The sequence below is a fragment of the Colletotrichum destructivum genome, chromosome 6 (genome assembly GCF_034447905.1).
Source record: "Colletotrichum destructivum chromosome 6, complete sequence".
Classification (NCBI taxonomy): Eukaryota; Fungi; Ascomycota; class Sordariomycetes; order Glomerellales; family Glomerellaceae; genus Colletotrichum; species Colletotrichum destructivum.
Window position 1 is genome coordinate 682,225 of NC_085901.1, and position 20,459 is coordinate 702,683.

The 20,459-nt window shown below is 57.2% G+C and overlaps 11 protein-coding genes across 11 annotated transcripts; 3 read left to right on the forward strand and 8 right to left on the reverse strand.

The window, feature by feature from the left end:
* Nucleotides 1-196: 196 nt before the first annotated feature.
* CDEST_09382 (Putative CSC1/OSCA1-like, 7TM region, CSC1/OSCA1-like, cytosolic domain-containing protein) lies at nt 197-3,204 on the reverse strand. Its single transcript, XM_062925541.1, has 3 exons — nt 2,764-3,204; nt 640-2,705; nt 197-572 (listed from the first exon to the last, which is right to left on the reverse strand). The coding sequence occupies exons 1-3, from the start codon at nt 3,070-3,072 to the stop codon at nt 383-385; spliced, it is 2,565 nt and encodes an 854-aa protein (XP_062781592.1). The 5' UTR covers nt 3,073-3,204; the 3' UTR covers nt 197-382.
* Nucleotides 3,205-5,533: 2,329 nt separating this feature from the next.
* On the forward strand, nt 5,534-6,257 carry CDEST_09383 (uncharacterized protein; the record flags this gene model as incomplete). Its single annotated transcript, XM_062925542.1, has 5 exons — nt 5,534-5,641; nt 5,729-5,758; nt 5,829-5,922; nt 5,978-6,182; nt 6,251-6,257. The coding sequence occupies 5 exons, from the start codon at nt 5,534-5,536 to the stop codon at nt 6,255-6,257; spliced, it is 444 nt and encodes a 147-aa protein (XP_062781593.1).
* A 21-nt stretch (nt 6,258-6,278) lies between these two features.
* CDEST_09384 (uncharacterized protein) lies at nt 6,279-7,801 on the forward strand. Its single transcript, XM_062925543.1, has 2 exons — nt 6,279-6,330; nt 6,382-7,801. Exon 2 carries the CDS (start codon nt 6,512-6,514, stop codon nt 7,025-7,027), a length of 516 nt encoding a protein of 171 aa, XP_062781594.1. The 5' UTR covers nt 6,279-6,330; nt 6,382-6,511; the 3' UTR covers nt 7,028-7,801.
* A 192-nt stretch (nt 7,802-7,993) lies between these two features.
* On the reverse strand, nt 7,994-9,669 carry CDEST_09385 (Putative tannase/feruloyl esterase, alpha/Beta hydrolase; the record flags this gene model as incomplete). Its single annotated transcript, XM_062925544.1, has 1 exon — nt 7,994-9,669. Exon 1 carries the CDS (start codon nt 9,620-9,622, stop codon nt 7,994-7,996), a length of 1,629 nt encoding a protein of 542 aa, XP_062781595.1. The 5' UTR covers nt 9,623-9,669.
* Nucleotides 9,670-10,440: 771 nt separating this feature from the next.
* Nucleotides 10,441-11,046, reverse strand: CDEST_09386 (uncharacterized protein; the record flags this gene model as incomplete). Its single annotated transcript, XM_062925545.1, has 1 exon — nt 10,441-11,046. One exon carries the CDS (start codon nt 11,044-11,046, stop codon nt 10,441-10,443), a length of 606 nt encoding a protein of 201 aa, XP_062781596.1.
* A 144-nt stretch (nt 11,047-11,190) lies between these two features.
* CDEST_09387 (uncharacterized protein) lies at nt 11,191-12,856 on the reverse strand (the record flags this gene model as incomplete). Its single annotated transcript, XM_062925546.1, has 3 exons — nt 11,191-12,112; nt 12,242-12,501; nt 12,734-12,856. 3 exons carry the CDS (start codon nt 12,854-12,856, stop codon nt 11,191-11,193), a joined length of 1,305 nt encoding a protein of 434 aa, XP_062781597.1.
* A 57-nt stretch (nt 12,857-12,913) lies between these two features.
* CDEST_09388 (uncharacterized protein) lies at nt 12,914-13,213 on the reverse strand (the record flags this gene model as incomplete). The annotated part of the gene is made up of 1 exon (XM_062925547.1): nt 12,914-13,213. One exon carries the CDS (start codon nt 13,211-13,213, stop codon nt 12,914-12,916), a length of 300 nt encoding a protein of 99 aa, XP_062781598.1.
* Nucleotides 13,214-13,414: 201 nt separating this feature from the next.
* Nucleotides 13,415-14,346, forward strand: CDEST_09389 (uncharacterized protein; the record flags this gene model as incomplete). The annotated part of the gene is made up of 3 exons (XM_062925548.1): nt 13,415-13,418; nt 13,471-13,697; nt 13,754-14,346. 3 exons carry the CDS (start codon nt 13,415-13,417, stop codon nt 14,231-14,233), a joined length of 711 nt encoding a protein of 236 aa, XP_062781599.1. The 3' UTR covers nt 14,234-14,346.
* Nucleotide 14,347: 1 nt separating this feature from the next.
* CDEST_09390 (uncharacterized protein) lies at nt 14,348-14,972 on the reverse strand (the record flags this gene model as incomplete). Its single annotated transcript, XM_062925549.1, has 1 exon — nt 14,348-14,972. One exon carries the CDS (start codon nt 14,970-14,972, stop codon nt 14,646-14,648), a length of 327 nt encoding a protein of 108 aa, XP_062781600.1. The 3' UTR covers nt 14,348-14,645.
* Nucleotides 14,973-15,352: 380 nt separating this feature from the next.
* On the reverse strand, nt 15,353-15,577 carry CDEST_09391 (uncharacterized protein; the record flags this gene model as incomplete). Its single annotated transcript, XM_062925550.1, has 1 exon — nt 15,353-15,577. The coding sequence occupies one exon, from the start codon at nt 15,575-15,577 to the stop codon at nt 15,353-15,355; it is 225 nt and encodes a 74-aa protein (XP_062781601.1).
* A 1,475-nt stretch (nt 15,578-17,052) lies between these two features.
* Nucleotides 17,053-20,069, reverse strand: CDEST_09392 (Putative potassium transporter). The gene is made up of 5 exons (XM_062925551.1): nt 19,563-20,069; nt 19,449-19,496; nt 19,200-19,386; nt 18,312-19,076; nt 17,053-18,220 (listed from the first exon to the last, which is right to left on the reverse strand). Exons 1-5 carry the CDS (start codon nt 19,904-19,906, stop codon nt 17,105-17,107), a joined length of 2,460 nt encoding a protein of 819 aa, XP_062781602.1. The 5' UTR covers nt 19,907-20,069; the 3' UTR covers nt 17,053-17,104.
* Between the last annotated feature and the right edge of the window lie 390 nt (nt 20,070-20,459).

Here is a 20,459-nt window from a genome sequence, read left to right on the forward strand (position 1 = left end):
ACTTGTCTCCTCTATTAGGCGATATCGATACGGGACAGCCCCGCTGAACCAGCTGCCGCCCATCAGGACCAGCTCCGGCCCGGGAAGCCCCTCCAGCTCCCGAACCCTGTGCTGCCTACCTCCTACCTTAGGTGGGTACCTAACCCAGCTTGCGTATGGTGCTGAGGAAACTTTAGGTTGCGAACAAATGCTTTTCAATCAATTATTGATATCTTCATGGTCAATCACCCAACCGTAACTCCAACGTGGTATAGTGCTGTTGTCTCCGCTACCCACCAATCAGAACATCGTCTCAACTGCGTCTTGCTCCCCCGTATGCATTCGAGCATGATATCTACAAACAAACTCAGCCGTGCCCGACCAACTCGAGCAATTACCTCCTCTACCGATCGTTGCTGTCCGCTTGTTGCCGCCAAATATGCGTATCGCCGAGGCTCATTGAACTGTCCGATGCAGCCGACGTCGTGTTTGCTGGCGCAATGGGCCCTTCCGTATCCCGTCCGCTTCCTTCTCCATCTTCCCCATCACCGTGGTACGAGGGAGGTTCCTGGTAAATCCATGGCTCCTCGAGACTGTCAGAAGTTAGCAACCATTGTCCCAACTCTGATGGAAAGAGAGAAGAAAAAGAGTAAGACATACCGGCAAGTTAAGCTAGGGTTCGCGAATGTCATGCCCTTCTCCTTGTCCTCGTCGATCGTGCTGCCACGTCTCAACAGACCCTGCGACGGCCTGGGTCCCTCAAAATCTTCGTCAAGCACCGCAGCATCGTCCGCGTCCATCTCGGCCCGGATGCTCCGCAGCGAGATGTACCGTGTAAGCGGTTCAAACCGACGTTGGAAATAGAAACTGTACCAGATGGTGAAGACCATCAGAGGCAGTACCGCAGCCGCCTGTACGAGGCCCGATGACAGCGCCATGACACTGGACAGGACAGCCTGTGCAATCAACAGACCCATTATGGCGCGGTAACTGATGATCCGCCATGCGCCACCCGTCGCGTGTTGGGGCTGATCCATGGCGTACAAAAGCTGGTACTTGTATGTGAAATACCCAAGGATGAAGTAAATGAGCCCAACGGTCAGGATCTGGTAGCCATACTCCACAATGCTATACACGAGACAGAGAATGTAGATGAGCATGGCCGTCGGAAGATAGAAGCCGTAGCTGAAGACGGTCGGCCGCGCCATATCAGCAAAGTCTCGGGGCGTCTTGGCTCCCATACGATAGATAGGATAGAGAACCACACTGCCGACTTGCAAGAGTCTGAATGGAAATAGGCCGACGCCCTGAAGCAGTATGAAGTTGGTATAGAATGTGGCCAGTCTGCTGATCCGTCTGGCGATCGTTTTTGTCAACTCGTGAGGGCTCTCCCACACGCCCTTGAGTAGTTCGGCAACGCTGAATGATACATCCGAAGTAGCAAGTACGACGAAGATGTTGAAGAACGTGAAGAAGAAGTTTTTGGACACGATCGAGAGCTCGACGTCGCCCTTGGATATCATGCCTTGCTCGTACGACAGGTACTCGTACAGATATGGCACGGCCACGTTGAGCAGCGAAACGAGCAATGTCGGCAAGCCAGTCTCGACCAACGCAAGCAGCGTTGGCCATTCGTTCAGAAAGTCGATCGGAGATGACGAGAACGGCGAAGACGACAACCATTTCTTGAAGTTGCAAACGCTCAAAAGAGTTGCAATAGCGGCCACAACTGTCAACCAAACAACCGACAGGATCGCGACGAAAACGGTCACGGCCCAAGACCGGAGGCGACGTACCCCACGCGGCGCGTATGTGTTTTGCCACATCACATCCGACGGTGATGGCGCGGGCTTGGTCAGGAGCTGTCCAGGCCTGGGGTCGATGCGGGCTTGGATCGCCATTTGGCAGGCGGCAATCGAGTCCATCGTTACGAAAGCTAGGTCCATCGGCAAAAAGTCCTTGTCTCTGGCCTCGCGGATTTGGTCGTCGAGTCGGCGTAGCTTCTCCTCGTAGTAATCGATGGCGTCAATCTTACGGTTTTGGAGCTTCAAAACCCCGTACCAGATTCTCACCCTGGGACGTGATCTCTCGACAAATTCAGGGTTGATATGGTTATGGTCCAGTAACCGGCCGTTCTCCCCAGCCTCCTCATCAGCTTCGTCTTCCCTAGGCTCCAATACGGACGGTTCGGCCTCTGGATCGCGCAAGCGCTGCACGGATTTGGGGAGACCAGTCTGTTTCCCAAGATAGACGCTCCAAGTCTCTTCCAACTTGGCCAGCACCCGCGCCCGCTGCGCGACCAAGGAATCAAGCTCCCGCCAATCACGGCACAGGCTGACGTGTTCCACTTGTCCAATCCCAAGTTTTTCAATGAGCTGCTTGATCTTGTACTCGGAGCGAAGGTTCTGAGGAATACCAGTGAGGCGGAATGTCCTGTCGGTAATGGTAGACTGGGTTCCTAGGTATTCTTGACGAATATGGATGACCCTGAACGTCGCTTTGTTCAGGACGTAGAGTGTGACGCCCGAAAAGAAGTAGATGAACACCAGATATGACCAGAGGTAACTAATGTTCCCCTTTTCCGCATCGTCTGTCTTGTGTGCGTCCCCCTTTTTCGCATCGTCTTTCTTGTGTGCGAACCGAAGGTTGATAGGGAGTAAGACGGCGTAGGCGAAAAAGGCCAAGATCGAGAGCGTCCGGATCGCCATTTTGAAGAAGGAAAGGAACTGTACCGGCCCGGTTAGCATGACTTGTCCCGGCGATTAAAGGTTGACCGATACTCACGACAAAGGCATCGAGGCCAGCTGAGGCGAGAACCTGTTCCTCTGTCACGCGGTATAGGCCCGGGATCCATCCAAAGAAGGTGTTCGGCAGGGCGGGCAAGCCAATGTTGGGATCCAGTCGACGCTTGCGCGCAGCGTACAAGGTCGGCCATCGCGGGCGCAAGATGCAGAATGTGACAAAGGCTGAGATGCCGAGGATCAGCGACAGGCCGAGCTGGACCCAGATGTCGCGGTTGGTGTCCGGTCTGGTCGGGTCGTTCCCTTCGTTGCAGCCCCCGTTCGATCCGTCCTCGAAGATTGACGCGTCCATTTCGCGTGCAGCATGTCTTTGTGATGTGGTGCGACTAGTGTAGAGTTGCTGCTAACTTCGGTCGCGGGTTTGTCAGGCTCAGTCTGGAGATGCGGTAAGAACCAGACGTGAAGCAGGTTGATGGGAGGTTGGAGAGAGCTCCAAGGTCTAGAGCCAGAGGCACGGAAAACAAGGTCTCCACTTTCATCCGAACCTGTGACGTGATGATGCGTCGGGTGATTCCTGCTTGGTGGGCCCGCTAAACTGTTGAAGATTGCACCGCCATAACTGGTTCTGCGATTGTGGCTAGAGAATTTCAGCCACAGAAATCGTTCAGCGTGGAACCCTATTTGCCCAGATTATGGCGGGACCAGTAGCAGCTTGTGGTTTGGTTTTGACAGAGACACGAATTCTTTCTGCATTTCATCCATTTCATCTACCATGGCGAATGGTGTGTCGGCGCTGGCTGCCAGAGCCCGTCGGTGTTCAATGGCTCGTAACCCTCTGGACCGACTTCCACAGTTTTGTTCATTTCCTGTTGAGAATTGAGGATACTCTTGCTCGTGCAGATGGACACGCATAACTAGATGCATCACTGTTCCAATTTGGTCAGACAATTCTTGCATACCGTACTCCCAATCCCCCCCGCATTACCTCTTCCTACCCTACCTTGGGTTCACCACATCCCGGAACCGTTTTTGACCGCAGCTGTCGATGTGGACCCGCTTGCTGGGCCTGGTGGTCCGGGCCGACACGGGATCCCCGCAACGTTGGCGGGCCTTTCTTTGGAGGTGTCCACCCGGCAGTTGTTTGCAAAGCACGGACAAAGTGCCTGTAAAATGCAACACTTCATCACGGGCTCGATTAAGTCTTGGATTCAAGGCACGACGCGGAATGGCCCTGCGGCAGCAACAAGACCAACACAGCCACCCGGCGCTCTGGCTCGATGGTTTCGAAGCCCGGGCGTGCAGCCGAAATGCAGGCCCAGCGAGCACATCGAAGAGCTTCAGTGATCACCGTGAGACAGCACAGCCTCAGCCAGCAGCCGTTGATGGGATAAAGAGTACCCACAACGGCATTCTTCTAGGGATGGTTTTGAAGATGTCAACGACAGGGTGAACGATGAAGGTTGGGATGAATGGTATGGTATGCGATACTTGTGAAATAGTCAGATGTTTGGAGCCCGAGTGGCCGTTGTGTTAGTGCAGTGAGTCAATAACTGCCGAAGACTTGCGCACCGACAGGAAAGTGTTGCCTTGCACTCTATCCTCGACCGCGCATTGGATCAGGCATTGACTGTAGGGTAGTCCAGAACGACAGACGACAATCGACAATAAAGAACAGGTCGTCTTCGGCGGCTGCATGTGGACTAACGCTTTTGGACGCTTTTGGCTTTTGGCTGTCCCGCTTGCGGTTGAGTAAAGACGCCCCCAAAGGAAGAACATCATGGGAGAGAACGACTACGGTGCTTTTGGCATCCATCGTCAGGCCTGGAAGCTGCAGAGAACAAGTTTCATTGTATTTTGAGCGGGGCAGAGCGCCGCAGGGGGCACGCAGCAGAGCAGAGGGCAGGCAGCAAGCGCAACAAAACGTCGTGCCAGCGGACCGAGACCGAGGCGAAACAACGTGCATGCCTCTCCACGGCCCGGCCAGAGACGAGCGACTGGAAGCACGCGAGACTCTCAGATAGAGCAGACGGTCCGTCCCATGGGTTCCCGACATCAGAAGCTTTTTGCCAAGTGATTCTAGCCAACTCTGGGCCGGTGAACTTTGCTGAAGGCTCATTGATGGCGGCGGTAGTGGCAGTGTAGCGGTGGTTACGTCGCCGCCAAATTGGCCATCATTCTTCATTGTCTTTGTTGGTATCGACTGGCAAAGCATTGGCATTTCCCAGCGTCGCCCTGTGGGTGGGTCGCGAGCCAATGCAAGTTGTCGAGTGTTCTAGGCATTCATTCACACGACAGTAGGGGTATATCTCTACGTTTCCCCTCTCTTGTTTTTTTCTTGAAAACTTCCAGCTTCCCTGCGGCTTTCTTGCCTCGCGTGCTCCCCGGCTCTCCCTCCATTCCCCGCTGCCCGTTCCCAGCGCTCTGGAATCGGGAGTCCCGCCCGCCCCCTGCCCCCTGACTTGATCGGTGGGTTTTGGTGACATGCGCCACGGCTTTCGTCGGCCCTCAAATCGGATCGATCAATCGATCCAACTCCATCCATCCATCCATCCATCTGGTGCGCACCGCACGCAACCGGGACACAGAAGCGGGACAACCCTCCCCGGTCTCTGCTCCCCAATTGAGCCACGAAAATTTCGGCCATTTCTAATCCGCCCGCTCCATTGCTGAACACGCCGAACCCCCCTCTTCATTGCTTCATCTTCTACTCTGACGACTGTTGGCTTTCGATGACGACGACGACGACGACGACGACGACATTCGAGTCTTTCAAACAATTGACGCAGCAGGGAGACATGCTGGACACCCACAAAATGACCGACACAGCTGTGACCCTTGGTCGCACCGACGATTACATCCTTGTTTCGAAGCCCAAGAAGGGCATTGCCTACGTCGAGGCCCGCCTCAAGGACGACAGAATTGTACGTGATGCCGCCTCGCCGTACTCCAAATCCACGGCCATCTTCCCCGACTTGTCGATCGCCCCCCCGCTGACCCTCCGAATGTAGCCTTCCCACACCGACAGGGGCTGCCAGCTGGTTGGTCTCTCCCCATCAGCCCTAATTGCCGCCTCACAATCGCCTCGTCGTCTAACTCAACTTTCGGCAGCTTCTCTCTAGGCTCGAACAAGAATGGAGTCCGCCAAAGCTCAAAGACGATACCGTCATTTCCCTCGAGGCAGACCTCCTAAAAGAGCCCGTTTGTTAGTATCACGGCCCGCCCGCTCTTATCCACCAGCCAAGCTGACCATCGGCCAGTCCACAAGGGCGTCCCCAGCGAGTTGTTCCACTCCCTTCGCGTCGTTGAATTCCAGGGCCTTGATCCCACCACTCGCGCCGTCTCCATGCGTGATGTTGCCATCAAGGTCAACCTGTACCGTTGCACTCCCGAGTCGCCCTCTGTGTCCGATGACGAGATCGACACCATGCTGCCCAGTTCCACGCTTGACGGTCTCTGGGAACTGTGAGGATACCCGCTCCGCCTGCCATAGAATTGTGACTTGTTATTAACACCGCAGCGCCTCCTCCCAGATGCTGATTCCGGGTATTATACAGCTTGGTCCTCGATCATGCTGTTCAATCCCGCATCCTGCGATGGCTCAACAACCACGGTAGGGCTCCACCACCTATCCCGAACCGTCGCCGTCGCTGACTTCTTCCAGCCATGAGTCGAACCACTCAGCTGCCTCTTGCTTCATCCGCAGCTAAATTCATCGTCCTTCTGCTCGGTCCAACCGGCTCTGGCAAAACAACATTGGCCAAGGCCCTCGCCCAAAAAGTGGCCATCCGCCTATGCGCAATGCACGCAACGATCCGCCTGGTCGAAGCTGGCTCACGCAACCATATAACTTCAACCACTTTGCCAGGGGCGCCCTCGAGGATCCATCTCGTCTCCAGATTCTCATCATCGACGATGTTGAGACCATTGCTTGGTCTCGCAAACGCCCAGATGCCGAGCAGTACATGATCGAGACTGTTCGAATCACGAATCTCTGCCTTGCGGGCTTTGATGTCCTGAGAGCAGTACCCAATGCGCTGGCAAATGCTACATCCAGCAGGGACACCATGCTTGACGATGGCTTTCTCGATAGATGCAGCCTCACGGCAGATCTGACTTTGCGAAAGGTTCCCGAGCGCTACGGGAGATGTTTCGACGCCAGTTTCAAGCCTGCACGGATTGCAGTAGCATCCATTGCGCCTCCTGCCTACCTACCGTTATGCCGTTTTCCAGGATCTCATTGTCGGCGAAACCGAAGACAACAGCCCCGGCTCCCAGGTTCTTCGTCTGGCGAGAGTTGTCGGGAATGATGTCTCCGCCCGGTTTGTGGCCAATATCGTCACCCATGCTATAATGGGGCACATGTACCATTCCACTTGCGACCTCTCTGAGGCCGTTGGCGCCTTTACGGTGCATCGAGCAGCATATCCGCAAAAGGGGCAGAGACTACGCGGATGAACGTCAGTCTTATTTTCTCATGCTTCAGTAGAGGTTAACTGCCGACCGAGTGCGACAGTCCCGGAGATGGTTATCAGGAGTCCCGTGGAGGCCATGGTCAAGGTCGAGAAGGGGTTCCCGCCTTGCCTCGATTGGCAGGTGGTCACTGGACATGTTGGGGGCAAAGCCCCTCGGTTCAGTACTGAGAGAGAAAACAGTCCAGGTTTGGCCGAGTTTGTCATTTAAGAACCTTGAGGCTCTCTAACAAAGTTGCACTGCCTCACGAGTGCCCTACGACACAGAGCCGTCGTTTGGCGAAGCATGGAGACAAGGATGCCGAGGTTCACCCTTGATAAAGGAGTATGACATAAACCACGCCAGATCCGCATCCCCCAGGTGTGGCATGGGGAATGCTGTATTACTAGTTGTTTATACACGGACTAGATAGACGTTGATGGATGCCCAACTGGAAGGGAGCAACAAATGTGCTCCGAGGTGGTGGTGGGCGGGACTTGGGGGAACCCGTTGAAAAGTCGAAGAACTCCAATTCGTCGCTTCCAAGTTTGTCATAGAAGGAAGTTCACTATGCACTCCAAAGATTTATTTACCACAACAATCAGGCCTGTACCTATGGCTTTTTTATCACGTCTTCTATGCTCTAGATCTCCAATAAAAGCAAACTACATCGTGAGGGGCTTTCAAGCCCTTGTCTGTCTAAACGGTTTAGCCTTTGTCCGTAGGGACTCGCGGATACTTGGCACCAATCATTCCATGATCAAATCTCGGAGCCGCTGGTGTGTCGGTGTGTCTGGTCTAACCCTATTGCTGCAAGTCCCCGTCTAGACGCAAATGAAAGACGAGGCAACCGTCGGATCCCCTCCCGCATAGTGCTGGACCTTGGGATACATGCATAGGTCTCTCTCCACCTGGACACCATGCCCGTTTTTCCCCGACGCCCGCAGGGTGTCGGGGGCCACGCCCTTCTCGACCCAGTCGATGATGTAGTCCAGCGTCGGCGGCGGGCTCGGGCCGCAGTTGAAGCAGTGGCCGGCGCCGGGCGCGACGAAGAAACGACAGTAGTCCTGGGCCTCCGGGTCGCGGGCCAGGACACGGTCGTAGTAGTCCGTGCTCCCGTTCAAGGGGATTGCCGCGTCCACGGTGCCGTGCCAGTTGACCATCTTGCCGCCCCTCCTCTTGAAGGCGGACAGGTCCGGGTCCGAGGTCCCGATGACGGAGTCGAACTCGTTGACGGAGGCGTGCACGAGGTCGTCCCACTCCTCGTGCGAGATCGCGCCAATGTCGAACGAGGGGTCCTTCTTGACCCAGTACCGGGCCCAGACGGCGAGCTGCTCGGCGCCGCACGACTCTCCGCCGTCGCACCGGACCTGGATCGGCCCCGTGAGGGGCTGCGTCAGGTCGGTGCCCTTGCCGAACCCGTACCACTGGAACTCGCCCGTGGCGCTTCGTGGCCCGTCCCACGTCGCCTGGATCACGTCCGCGGCCGCGGACGACACCGTGGTCTGGACGCCGTCGCAGTCGACGGCCTTGCCGACGACGTCGTGGGGGTCGAAGTCGTCGCAGAGGTCTATTCGGGAGAGGATACCGTCCTCGACGCCGTCGCGGCCGTCGCACGCGGCGACGACGGCGGCCGTGATGGCCTCGAACTCGCAGGGCCGCGGGTAGGTGCGCAGCTGGTCCATGACGAACTTGGGCCAGAAGGCCGCGAAGAAGAACCGGACCCAGTTCACGGCGGGGAAGAGGGCGATGATGCCGTCGTAGTCCTGCGGGTACCGCTGCGCGAGCATGTGGCCCTGCCTGCCGCCGGTGGAGCCGCCGTGGAAGTAGGAGTAGGCCGGGGCGGAGCCGTAGAAGGCCTCGGCGACGGCCTTGCCGATGGTGGCCGTGTCGTGCAGCGAGACGGAGGCGAAGTCGACGAGCAGGGGCCAGTTGACGTTGCCGGGGCTGGACAGGGCCCAGGACGGGTCGTTGGCCTCGGGGCCGAGGACGTCGGTCGAGTGCCCGCCGTCGGTGGTGGCGGTGGCGAAGCCGGACGCCATGATGGGCATCATGAGGAACTCGGCCACCATGCCTCCCCCGGTGGCGAGGTTGCCGCCGCCGATGCCCGCGAACCGCCCGTTCCAGCGTTCCGCGGCGGGCAGCAGCGTGTTGACGTTGACGGTGTCGTGCCAGCCCGGGTGTGTGTAGGTGACGGTGACGTTGCAGAAGTCGAGGCCGGGGATCGGCGTAGGAGGGCCCGGCAGGCCGGCGGCGAAGGGGCCGGGGATGTACGTGTAGTTGCGCTGCTCAGAGGCCTCGATCGAGAGGATGCGCACCCCGGTGATGTCGGGGAGAGACAGTCCGGCCGGGCTGCATTTGGTGGTTGCGGCGGCGTCCAGAGGCGTCTGGAGGAACCACTGGCCCGCCCAGGCCGAGGGGTTCCAGTCGGCGGGAAGCAGGTCCCAAACCATTGTGAGAGTGCGAGTGTCGTCGAGGGCGGTTCGAGGTCTGTTGTCGTAAGAAGACTCGGAGCGGGTGGATGATGACGGACTCCACGACAGCAACGTGCCGTGACAGCTGTTTGCATATATAGGTAGGTGGTAAAGCTGAGCGAGCAGGCAATGTCGGCGAGCTTACCCGAGCTCTGATGGCACATCGTGACGGTAAGCACTAATCGCCCTTGGCGTTTCGACGTGCGCTTTTGATTTGACGATGCATGATGGGGTAGTCCTCCCAGCCGCCTTGGGAAGCATGAGTGAATCTGACTCATTATGATTGTCGGATCGATAGACAGACAGCAGCATCGGTCTCGGCGGGACACAAGGGACTGACGACGCTCTCCATTCATGCTCTCCTCTTTCGATGAGTATCGGGGCTCGGCAGCGTCAGCGACGCGCCCACTGTCGTTGAAGTTCCGCGCTTCGCAGACATCTTATTAGCGCATCGTTCAGTCAATACAAGGGGAAGGGGTCACATGCGTTCGGCATCCTCACTCACCGGATTCCTCAATTGGTCCCCCGTCGCTCGCGACATGTGCAAGACATTCCGGTTCAAATGCCCAAACCCGCCGCATCAACGCCAGTAGATTACGGTTCATCTTTCGAGGATCTAGACCCAAACCTGGTTATCGAAGTTGGCGCGTCATAGTCGATGAAAGTGGCATGGGTGTCACCTGAAAAGCAGCCAAGATGCAAGTCACTTGGGGAGCGCGAAACATGAAAACTTATCCAACCATGGAGTAATCCAAATATCTGCCCGGTCATCAGAGGTCTAAAGCATATTCAGGCCCTTACCAGTCGGAATCGGTACCGGCATCGTAATCGGAATCGCTGTAAGGCACGTACGGTCCGTCTGGTATTGGGACGAGATTCTCCATCAAGATTGATCTCCATGATGGCAGGGGAGGCACCGTGTCCCATTCTTTCTGGTCGTGATTAGTAAACTTGCCCCAGTGCCACTGCTCATCATCCCAGTCCTTATGGTCCTGGACCATTTTTTCAACATTCGATGGCTCTCCAACGTCGAAGTTGCATCGCACCACCGATTTCTGGTCGGCGATGTCTTTCATGGCCCGGGGGAGATATTGAAACGTGTAATAGCTATACAATGTCGTCGATGCGTCTCCATGAATCGGTGGCGGCTTTGCGAGGATACTCCGCCTCACGGACTCTTCCCAGGCAAGCTGCCAGGTGACATCCTGCTGAACAACCGACTGGAAAATCTGCGTAGCCAGCTGTGGTGTCGGTTGGCCGTCGAAAATGAGGGAAAATGAGTTGGCCGGCATGCCTGCGGGCGAAAGTGCCAAGGCTTCCATCACCCATGCGTTGATGTTGCTGGTGACGTCGCAGGATCTGAAGCCCCAGTTCGAACGGGTTTTGTCCATATACATAGCCATATGAGTGGTCTTCCCGGCCCATCTACTATTTCTCTCGAATGCATTGTTCCACAAGTCGACGCGACGCTCCACGTGTAGTCGGGGGTTTTGCTGGCAGAACGGGATCAGGCCCAGAGCGTGGCTCTCGGGATCGGCCACAGACTCTCAGTCTTCGTGCAAGACAATCTTGCGCAGCTGCCCACAGCGCCTGTCACCGAGAGACTGCAGGAAGAGAATAGCCACCGCTGCGGCCGGGAAGCGATACTTGATGCGATCTTTCTTGGTTCGTGCGTTTTCGAGGTCGAATTCTTTTCTCGGCGCGTAAGCTCCCAAGGCCCGGTCGGTTGGAATGGACCAGTGGTTGAGCGGACAATCGACAATGCCAACGAGGCGGGGAATAGCTCTGGCGACCTTTTCAGACGAACTGGCCGTATTGAAATAGTCGGATTCAATCCAATACCGACGGATGGCTGTCTGCTCAGTGTCCAGGGGTAGGTTGGCTTGAACCACATCCCTGCAGAAGTTCGACCAGAGCGACCTCGCCTCGCCATATGGTGCTCCCTTGCATGGTTGGGAACTCAGCATCGTTTCGAGGTCGGTTGGACCTTCTCTCATCCTCTCCAAAACTAAAACAAAAGGTGGATACTTGAGCTTCAGTTCATCCACGATCTTAGTCGGCAGGGCTTGGGCGGCATGGTAGATCATCTCTTGTCGATAACCGTCCACGTACGGTCTCATCCCCCTTTGGAGCGACAAAGCGAGGATGCGGAGCTCATCTGAAGTGACAGTTGAGAAGGTGATGGTGTTGGTGCGAAGAGCGAGGCAGTGCATTTCCGAAGCGACGGGTCGGCATGTGTAGGAGAGGTTGAGATCGATTGGCTGGCCGTCCGCGCCTTTCAGCACCCCGACAATGCTGAAGTCGGGCTGCTCTTCGGTGCGGGCCAGCGCGCTGGCGGCAAAGCGGTCAGGGTCGCATACGTATCCGCCTGGGACCGTGAGGTAGTGCTCGTATATTTTATCCCGTATCTCTCGGGGTAGCGAGGGAAAAAGCGATGGAGAGGCCATTGATTCGCGGTTGATGATGTTCCTGTTGAAGTGATGGGTATGGATATTCGGTGCGGAAGATTCGTCAGGTGCGGAACCGGTGCGGTTCTGGGTGTCTGACAGTTCACTTTACTTCACACGGAGAGGGAACCCGTCTTCTCAGCGAAGGTACGGGCTTTGGGTGGACGGACCGTCCATCATGTATCGGTCCGTCCACACGAACTGGGCGAGTTCAAAGTCGTGAATCGCCCATGTCGAAACGGTGCCTGGGAACTCGTCGAGCAGGTCACAAAGACCGCGAATCCGAAATCTCGGCGACATACGATGGCGGATCTCGATCCGTACGCATAGCCATTGCGTGATGGGAAGATTCCTTCTAGCGTTGCGTAGGAGGGGACAATCAAAAAAGGAGGTGCTCAACTGTGTGGGCATCTTGAGTGCAAGGACACATGTTTGTGTCGGCAAGCTATGACGGGAGGAGCAATGTCAGATAGGCCACGAAAAGACAGAAGGGCAGAGATGGCAGTGGGAGGGCATGAGAGAAGAGAGCTGATTCTCGTCGGATAGAATGGACGGGAGAGAAAAAGAAACTAATTGTGAATGGCGTGGGCAGGCAGGGTGGAGTGGGTAGAAGGGGCAGGAAAGGGGAAAATAACAAACTTACCCCTTTGGGATACAGGAAAGAGTTCAGGCCTATGAAGCCGGTCCGCATCTGTATGAGAATGGTGCTCTGCGCCCGGTGTAAGCCCCGGTAGCGCTTGAGGTTGCGAGGTCCCCAGCCGCCCATGGTCGCAACAGGGCGCCTCTGCACACCTAGAGTTGTCTTCCGAATGCGTGTATCCCATTACTTTTCCTCGTTGCTCTGGAACTTTGTCCACAATTCTCTACAGAGCAGAAAAGCCTGCCTTTTCATGTACTTGGTTATGGCCTCACCTTGGCTGACTGAATTTTCCCAGAACGCCGTATCATTTTGGTCCAGCCACCAGGCTTTCGCACAATCCCGGAGACGGCCGGCAGCCTCGTAGAGCTCGAACAGGGGATGCCGCTTGAAACAATTCAGCGTGGGCTTGTGCGGGAACCTTTCGGTCTTGCTGAGCAGGAGCTTGTAGTCGTCGGACTCGTAATTACGAGCCCGGTGAGCCATGGCCTTTTCTTGGGAGTACACGGCGATGGGCCTTGGTCGGGTTTAGGTTTTGGACCCACAAGCGCCGTCAAAGCCCGGCCCCGCCCCCGTTCGCTGTCCGTGGGGGCGTCCGTCTGACCAACAAGGACAAGGACCAGAAGTGGCACATCAGGCGAGCGATGCTCGGAGTAAAGGTACCTTACCAGGCATCCATCTGTAAGGATGTGTAAGATGCTGCTCCCGCATCCCCACCTCACAGTTCCGTTCGTCTCTCACAGATTGCCACAGATTGTCACAACCAATCTCTATGGGCCCCGCTCTCCCGATCCAGCCGTCGAGTGAAGACTGTACCGTGGGCCCGTTCGCGTTCGCCATCAGCGCCCCGCCAAGTCCGCATTACCGACAGCGGCGGCGGCACGGGGGTTGTCATCTAGTGTCTGTCATGGCCCACAAAGCGCTGGACGACGAGGCCGTTACCGAGGCGTTGGCGTTCGGCCGGGCGAGTGTCGCGCGCATCGGCCCGGAAGGAGAAGAGTCTGCCGCGGCTAATCATGCACGCAGCCGGGATGTACCCTGACAAGAATTGCCATCAAGGATGGCTACGGAACCGCCATTTCCCATAAAGGTTTGAGGGAGAGACTCCTTACCATCTCGGCGGCCATCGCGCCGTTCTTGCTGCGGTCCTGTTCAACGAGGCCTACCGCAGCAGTGTATCAAGAACCGGCGGCCATCTGGGTCTGCTCCGTGACCGCCATCATGCGCATGGGCGCCGTGGACGACGCGTCGCCCGGCTCTATCCACCACACAAGCGACTCGACCGTCATTCTGATCGACGGCAACCTCGCCACCGAGGTCGAGCAGTCGGCACACATCTACTGCCTCGGCCCGCAGGATGTCGTCCTCCAGCAGAGCGCCTTCAGCTTCGAAGAGGGTGGCCTCGGTCAGCCCACCGGCTCCCCAATAACTTTGTCTACATCGTCGACAGGAGGCAGACCGGGACCGGGACTGCGACCGGGGACGGTCCGGAGCCGGCTCCCGTAGAGGTCTTGGGGGTCATTTTTGTTGCGGGCGCCGGCGTGGCGCGGGGTTACCTCGACCAGGGCGGCCTCACCAACGCCGCCTTCATCCCCAGAACCACCTTCTCCGAACTATGCTGTGCCGGGGGATGAGCGCCATGCAACACCGCACCAAACCACGGCAGGTGGCGGGCCAGCATTACACAGATGAGGTTCGGCGGGATGAACATCGATTCGTGGGTAAAACGACAACCTCACCGCCGAGGTCACTGCCTCGGTCCGCTGTGCTTTCTCCGTCGCGTCTGGCCTCAACGGTGACGATGACGATGACGATGACGGCGGCGCAGACAGGCAAGATGGCTTCATTGTCTCCCAAGTCATGCCGCGGCCGGAAACTCTTACTTGGAACTAGAACGCTTCCGCGCCATCGAGCTCGCCTACATGCCAACCCTGCTTGTGGTCCCCGCTGGTATCCTGCCCGTCGGCCAGCTGTAACCACTATCGGGCGGTGAGGTCGTTGTCAACGGCATACTTGAGCGAGGGGTGGGGTCCCATTGCAGTTCCGGTGCTGACGCGGCGGCGGCGGCGAGGAAGACTGAGCTGGGGCAACGGCAGTACGCCAACCTGAACGGCCCCGTCAAGAAGTCCCTCGACGAGTGGCAGATATGTGTGAGCAAGTGGACCAGGGGCGAGGTCGCGGCCGTTTTGTTTGTTTGGGGGGGGGGGCTGTTTAGCAAATCCATCAAAGTTCGTGTGATGCCCATCAGCAGACGGCACTCCGTCCGGTGTCATTGGTGACCGTTACTGTTTGTCACTGCTAGATAGAGAAGAGGGGCCTTTATCCAAGGGCGTCTCCTGTCACAAATTGACGCCAGAACACTAAGTGGACGTAGTATCGCCGTTCTCGTGAATGCTGTTGTGTCAAACCTTGTGGCTCGTCTTAAGGGGGTTCTTCTGTAGTTACCTATGGCAATGCAAGGTATGGTAGTGCGAAGGTGGTCCAGAAGATACACCCTAGGAGCCCGGCTCTTGAGGATCAGAAAGAACGGTCGCCAGTTTGCAAAATGAACTTGTAGTTCTAGTCAATTTGCAACGGACTCTTGCCTTGTTGCCTGTCGATAACGAATGTAGAAATACTAGCGAATCAACAAGACGTCTGCGCCGACGCGTACTGGCCGTCTCCGGCAGGACAACCTCCAATGCACTTGTCACACCAGTAAGTGTCACCACCCTCGCCGTCGTATTTCGTGGCTTTGTCGTTGCAAGCACCGCAGCCAATGTTCTGGGTATAGAAGCAGCGGTAGCAAACCTGCGCTTCCGCAACGCCGAGTAGCAGCATGCCGACCGACAGAATCGTTGTGAATTTCATTGTGAGACTGGCGCACGATATGTGTCAGTGAATAGGACCGGAACACAGTTTGCGGCTAGCTTCTAGCATACAACATACCTTGGAAGGGTGCGAAATGAGCAGAGATATGGATCGACGAGGTGAAAATTGGAGGTGTGTCTCTGTCAGGTGAACCTCGACAAGCAAAGGCCTTAGTGCTGGCGAGGCATGTAGGTCAAGTTATATACTTACGCCGAAATGCTGAGTAGCTTACCTGTTACTACAGATCAAAAGCCCTGTTGCATTACAATTGAACTCTACTCGCTACGATAGCATGTTCATGTAACTATAATCGTGTAGTAAGATAGCTCCCAAGAGACCGTACGCCAACTCTGTTTAATTGAGCAGAAACCCTAACCATCGAGATTTGCATGTTCCGACCTCTAAGTAGTTGTCAATCCCTTGGCCATCACCCTTGCCAATGCTGTCATTGTGTTAGGATGAATGGTGATCTTCATTAACGATGGCTGTGTAACGCTGCATCCACCCCGTACTTGTACTTTGTCTTGGCCTGTGTTTGGTATCTGTGGGGCGTCATCTGAGAGGGCTGACGGCTACAAGTATGTCGATTCGGCCCTGTACGATATACCCGACTCTTGATGTGTATGTCCATCCCTGATGAATGAATCTGACGACCAGATGGAGCCCGAGTTCTACATTTTGCGCTGCGATCTTGTAAATCCACTGTCGTGCAGTACAGCACCTACAGAGAGTCTTCACACAGGTTGAGAGAGCCTACCCGCGGAAGGATTACGGGGACTTGGGGGAAAGAAAAGGGTCGTTTAGGGCGGCTGCTGCTGCTGCCAAGCCGAATTGAGTTCTCTTGGCGTTGTTCAGCGAATACGGCAGTGGCTCATCTCGGGCAACACGACGGTTTCGTACTCGGTTTCGGGTTGGGAAGGGTCTTCGAGTCGGAGGGGGGGGTTGGGGGTGTCTGCAGTCCAATACGACATGAGATGCACTTCCAGTCTCCCATGAGACTGATTTTCGCAGTCGAGATAGCATGGGTGTTGCCTGTTACTTTTCCTACTGGTTCCTTTCAGACCCGCTGGGCCTGTCAAGACGGGTAAGCCCGAGTTGTCTGTCTCCACATCCGGAGTACTCCGGATCCGGACGCGGTCGCGTCCGCGTCCGCGACCCCACTCAATCTAGACGTCACGTTAGATACAGCTATAAAACTGATGGCAGGCGTAGTCGATCATCTGTCTTTTTGCGTCTACCGCTATTCCGTGACACCCGAGGGAGGGACACGACGCGGAAGACGATTCGACTTGGCTTTGTTTGCATGCAGTACTGAGAGTGTTGAGCATGGTGTTCTACTCGACAACCATTCCTTTATGCGAAACATTTTTCGAGTTGTCACATCAGAGGACAAACGTAGCTGAGTCGCTTTGCGAAGGCGAGTCTCCAAAACACATTGGCATCTTCAGGGTCAGGAAAATGAGACTGGCATTACCGTACCTTAATGCTCGCCACGAGAAGCCAGCCCCAAACCCGCAGCACAGGTTCTCAAATCTCCTTGACGAACCCGACCTCAACAACCCTCTCCATCGCCAGCCTCAGATTCGCAATCTTGGCCCTGGTATTATCCCGGATCCACAAGAACGTTCCCAGAGTGACCCTCCTCAGGATGCTCGTCCCCGTGCGGATGTGCATCTGTCCCTTGCCCACCACATACAGGACCTTGTGCGCGTAAGCCCGGTCGAGCTTGGCCAGCTCCGCCGACAACCGCTCATCCCGCAGCTCGGGCGGCCCCTCCGTGTCCTCCCAGGACGTGGTCGTCTCCTGCTCGCTGTTGGCGGCGGCCTTGGCCGTGGCCTGCCTGACCACGAACCGGCGCACCTGCTCGTACACCAGGGCGCCCAGGTCCGGGCTGACGACCTCGTCCATGAAGCCGTGGCGCACGACGAGGCGGTAGCACCCGGGGATGTTGGCGAAGCGCGAGATGTGGTAACGCTCGGCGTCCGGGACCGTGGGCACCTCGACCGGGTGCAGGTGGAAGAAGACGGCGACGTCCGGGAGGGCGCCGAGTTTGGACGCGAAGTGGGTGAAGACACTGGGCGTCTGGATGCCCGTCTTGTCGAAGAAGATGCCGAAGCCGCGGACGGGTGAGAGCGCGTCGCCGCCCCAGCGCGGGGTGAGCGCCAGCGCGCCCTCGGCGTTCTTGGCGACGAGGGCGCTCGGGCGGAAGCGGTCCTCGGCCTCGGCGCGCCACTGGTTCTCCTTGCCAAAGCGCCAGAGGAGGAACATGCCGGCCATGAGGGCCGAGATCAGCAGCGTGAACCAGGCGCCGTCGGGGACCTTGTTGAGGGCGGAGGAGAGGTACAGGCCGTCGAGCGTGGCGAAGGCCAGGGCCGGGAGGAAGATGAGCCAGACCGGCAGGCCCCAGACGAGGATGGCGACCAGGGTGACCATGAGGGTGTCGAAGAAGGTGACGAAGATGACGCAGACGCCGTACGCGTGGCCGAGGCTGGTCGTGTTGTTGTACACGGCCGTGACGAGGATCGTGCCGAGCATGAGGAGCCAGTTGAGCAGCGGGACGTAGACCTGGCCGTGGAAGGTCTCGGAGGTGTGGACGACCTTCATCTGCGGGCAGTAGGAGAGCTTCATGATCTGGCTCGAGAGCTGCAGATGGTAGTGTTAGCTTTGGTGGCGTTGAAGTGAGAGGGACTGAGAGAGAGAGAGAGAGAGGGAGAGAGACAGCCTTCAAACTAACCTGGAAAGTTGCCGTAATGATAGCCTGCGACGCGACAATGGCAGCCAAAACAGCCAGGATCAGGCTCGGGTATAGCATCCCCGGGGGCACCGTGTTGAAGAAGGGGTTGGTGTACTTCTCCGGCATGACGGCGAGGTGGGCGGCCTGTCCGCTGTAGGCGAGGACGAGGCAAGGGTACGTCCACAGCAGCCAGCTCATCTGCACGGCGCGCATGCTAAAGGCACCCAGGTCGGCGAACAGGGCCTCGACACCAGTAAAGCAGAGCAGCACGCCGCCGAGCATCCTCCAGCCCTCGGTCTTCTTCTCGGCGAAGAAGTGGATGGCGTAGTAGGGGCTGAAGGCCTTGAGGACGGTGTAGTCGTGCTTGACGAGGTTGTAGATGCCGAAGGCACCGTTGAAGCCCAGCCAGACGATGACGATGGGCGCGAAGGTGCTGGCGAGCTTGGTGGTGCCGAGGGGCTGGATGAGGAAGAGCAGGACGAGGATGCCGCAGGTAGTGCCGACGATGGTGGAGGTGTCGATGTCGGGCTTGACGACGGAGAGGCCCTGGATGGCGCCCAGGACGGACTGGGCGGGGGTCAGGATGCCGTCGGCGATGACCATGGACACGGCCAGAACGCCGATGGTCTTGAGAAAGCCCCGCGTGATGGTGCTCTTCTCTATGACGGCGCGGATGCCGCGGGTGACGGGGCGCACGTCCTGGGTGTTGCGTCGTTCCATGCGGACGGTGGCCTCTTCGCGGGGGTCGAAGTTGGTGATGTTGGCCTTGCGACTGTGTCAGCCTGTCCTTTTCTGTCCTCCGTCTCCCTATATGTCTGCTTCACTCCCCTTGCATATATGTGTGCATATATGTCTCTTTGGGTAAAGAATCAGAGATCGGCAGCTTACATATCGAGTCAAGAGGGAGTAGCAGGAAAACGTGCCGCCCTCGCCCTCGTTATCCGCGTGGAGCACAATGAAGACGTATTTGATGGTGACCATGAGGGTGAGAGACCAGATGATGAGGGAGAGGACCTGGGTGAGGTCGTTCTTGGTCGGGAGGTCTGTGAAGGTGGACGAGAAGACGTAGAGGGGGCTTGGCAGTCCATCAGCACCGGGCCTACAAGACGACTCGGGGGTATGGGGTTCGATGCTTACCTCGTCCCGATATCACCATAGATGACACCGATCGACTGATACGCGAGCCTTGGAGGGATGTCAGCGAGCCGCAATCATCTAAACGTAATAAGGGATGGAAACGGGGCTACGCACCACATCAGGGTCGTCCCCTTAAAGACCTGCTTCTTCCTGCCATCGTCGCGGCGCCAGTCGTCGCCGCTCTCGTCGACATCGGCAGCCGAGTCCCGGGTGACGGCGCGCGAGAGGCGGCGGTTCGAGGGGACACGATTGAGGTCGCGGCTCGAGTAGACGCCGCCGGCGACGCCGACGCCGGAGCTGGAGCCGACGTCAGGACGGTGGCGCGGGATTTCCCACTCGTCAATAGTCGATCCGGACTTGTGCCTCTCGAGCTTCTCCTCGATTGTTATTTTGGACGCCGCAGCGCCGGTGGCGGGGGCCGGGGAGTTGGGAGGGAGGTTGGTCGTTGAAGCTTCCATACCGGGCCTGATTTGGTAGGGGGCTCGGCGGTGTGTATGTAGTCCTAGGGTTTGGCGCCGGCGTAGAGCACAGCGTGTGAGAGGGTAGACGTGGCAAAATAGCAGGATTGTGTGAGACGAGCAGGCGGGGAAGAAATGCGAGGACGGCCAGAGGAAGGGAACAGGAATCTCTGGAGCGTAAGGCAGAGTCTACGGAGGGGTGGAAGTCTTCTTTATGTCTCAAGCATGGGGAAATGGTACGCTTTCTGTTTTGGTGCCCTACCCTAGCTTCACAATGATCTTGTCTCGAAACAAAGACCTAGAAGTGGGATTGCAGAGAGTGGGGGTCCCATGAGCATCTTGTCTCTCTCTCTTTCTCTCTTTCTTTCGCGAATCTCAGTCTTGGGCTCCTGGGAGCAGGCGGTCAAGAAAGACGAAGGGGTAGGGTAGGCTAGTCAGCGCAACGGGCATCCTTGAGCCCATGGCAGACGCGATGGCTGTCTCGGCCGTCTAGTGTGGGAAGCCGGCGTCGTCTAGGTCAAGAGTACGGCAACTCCCAGAGCCTAAAGGGCCA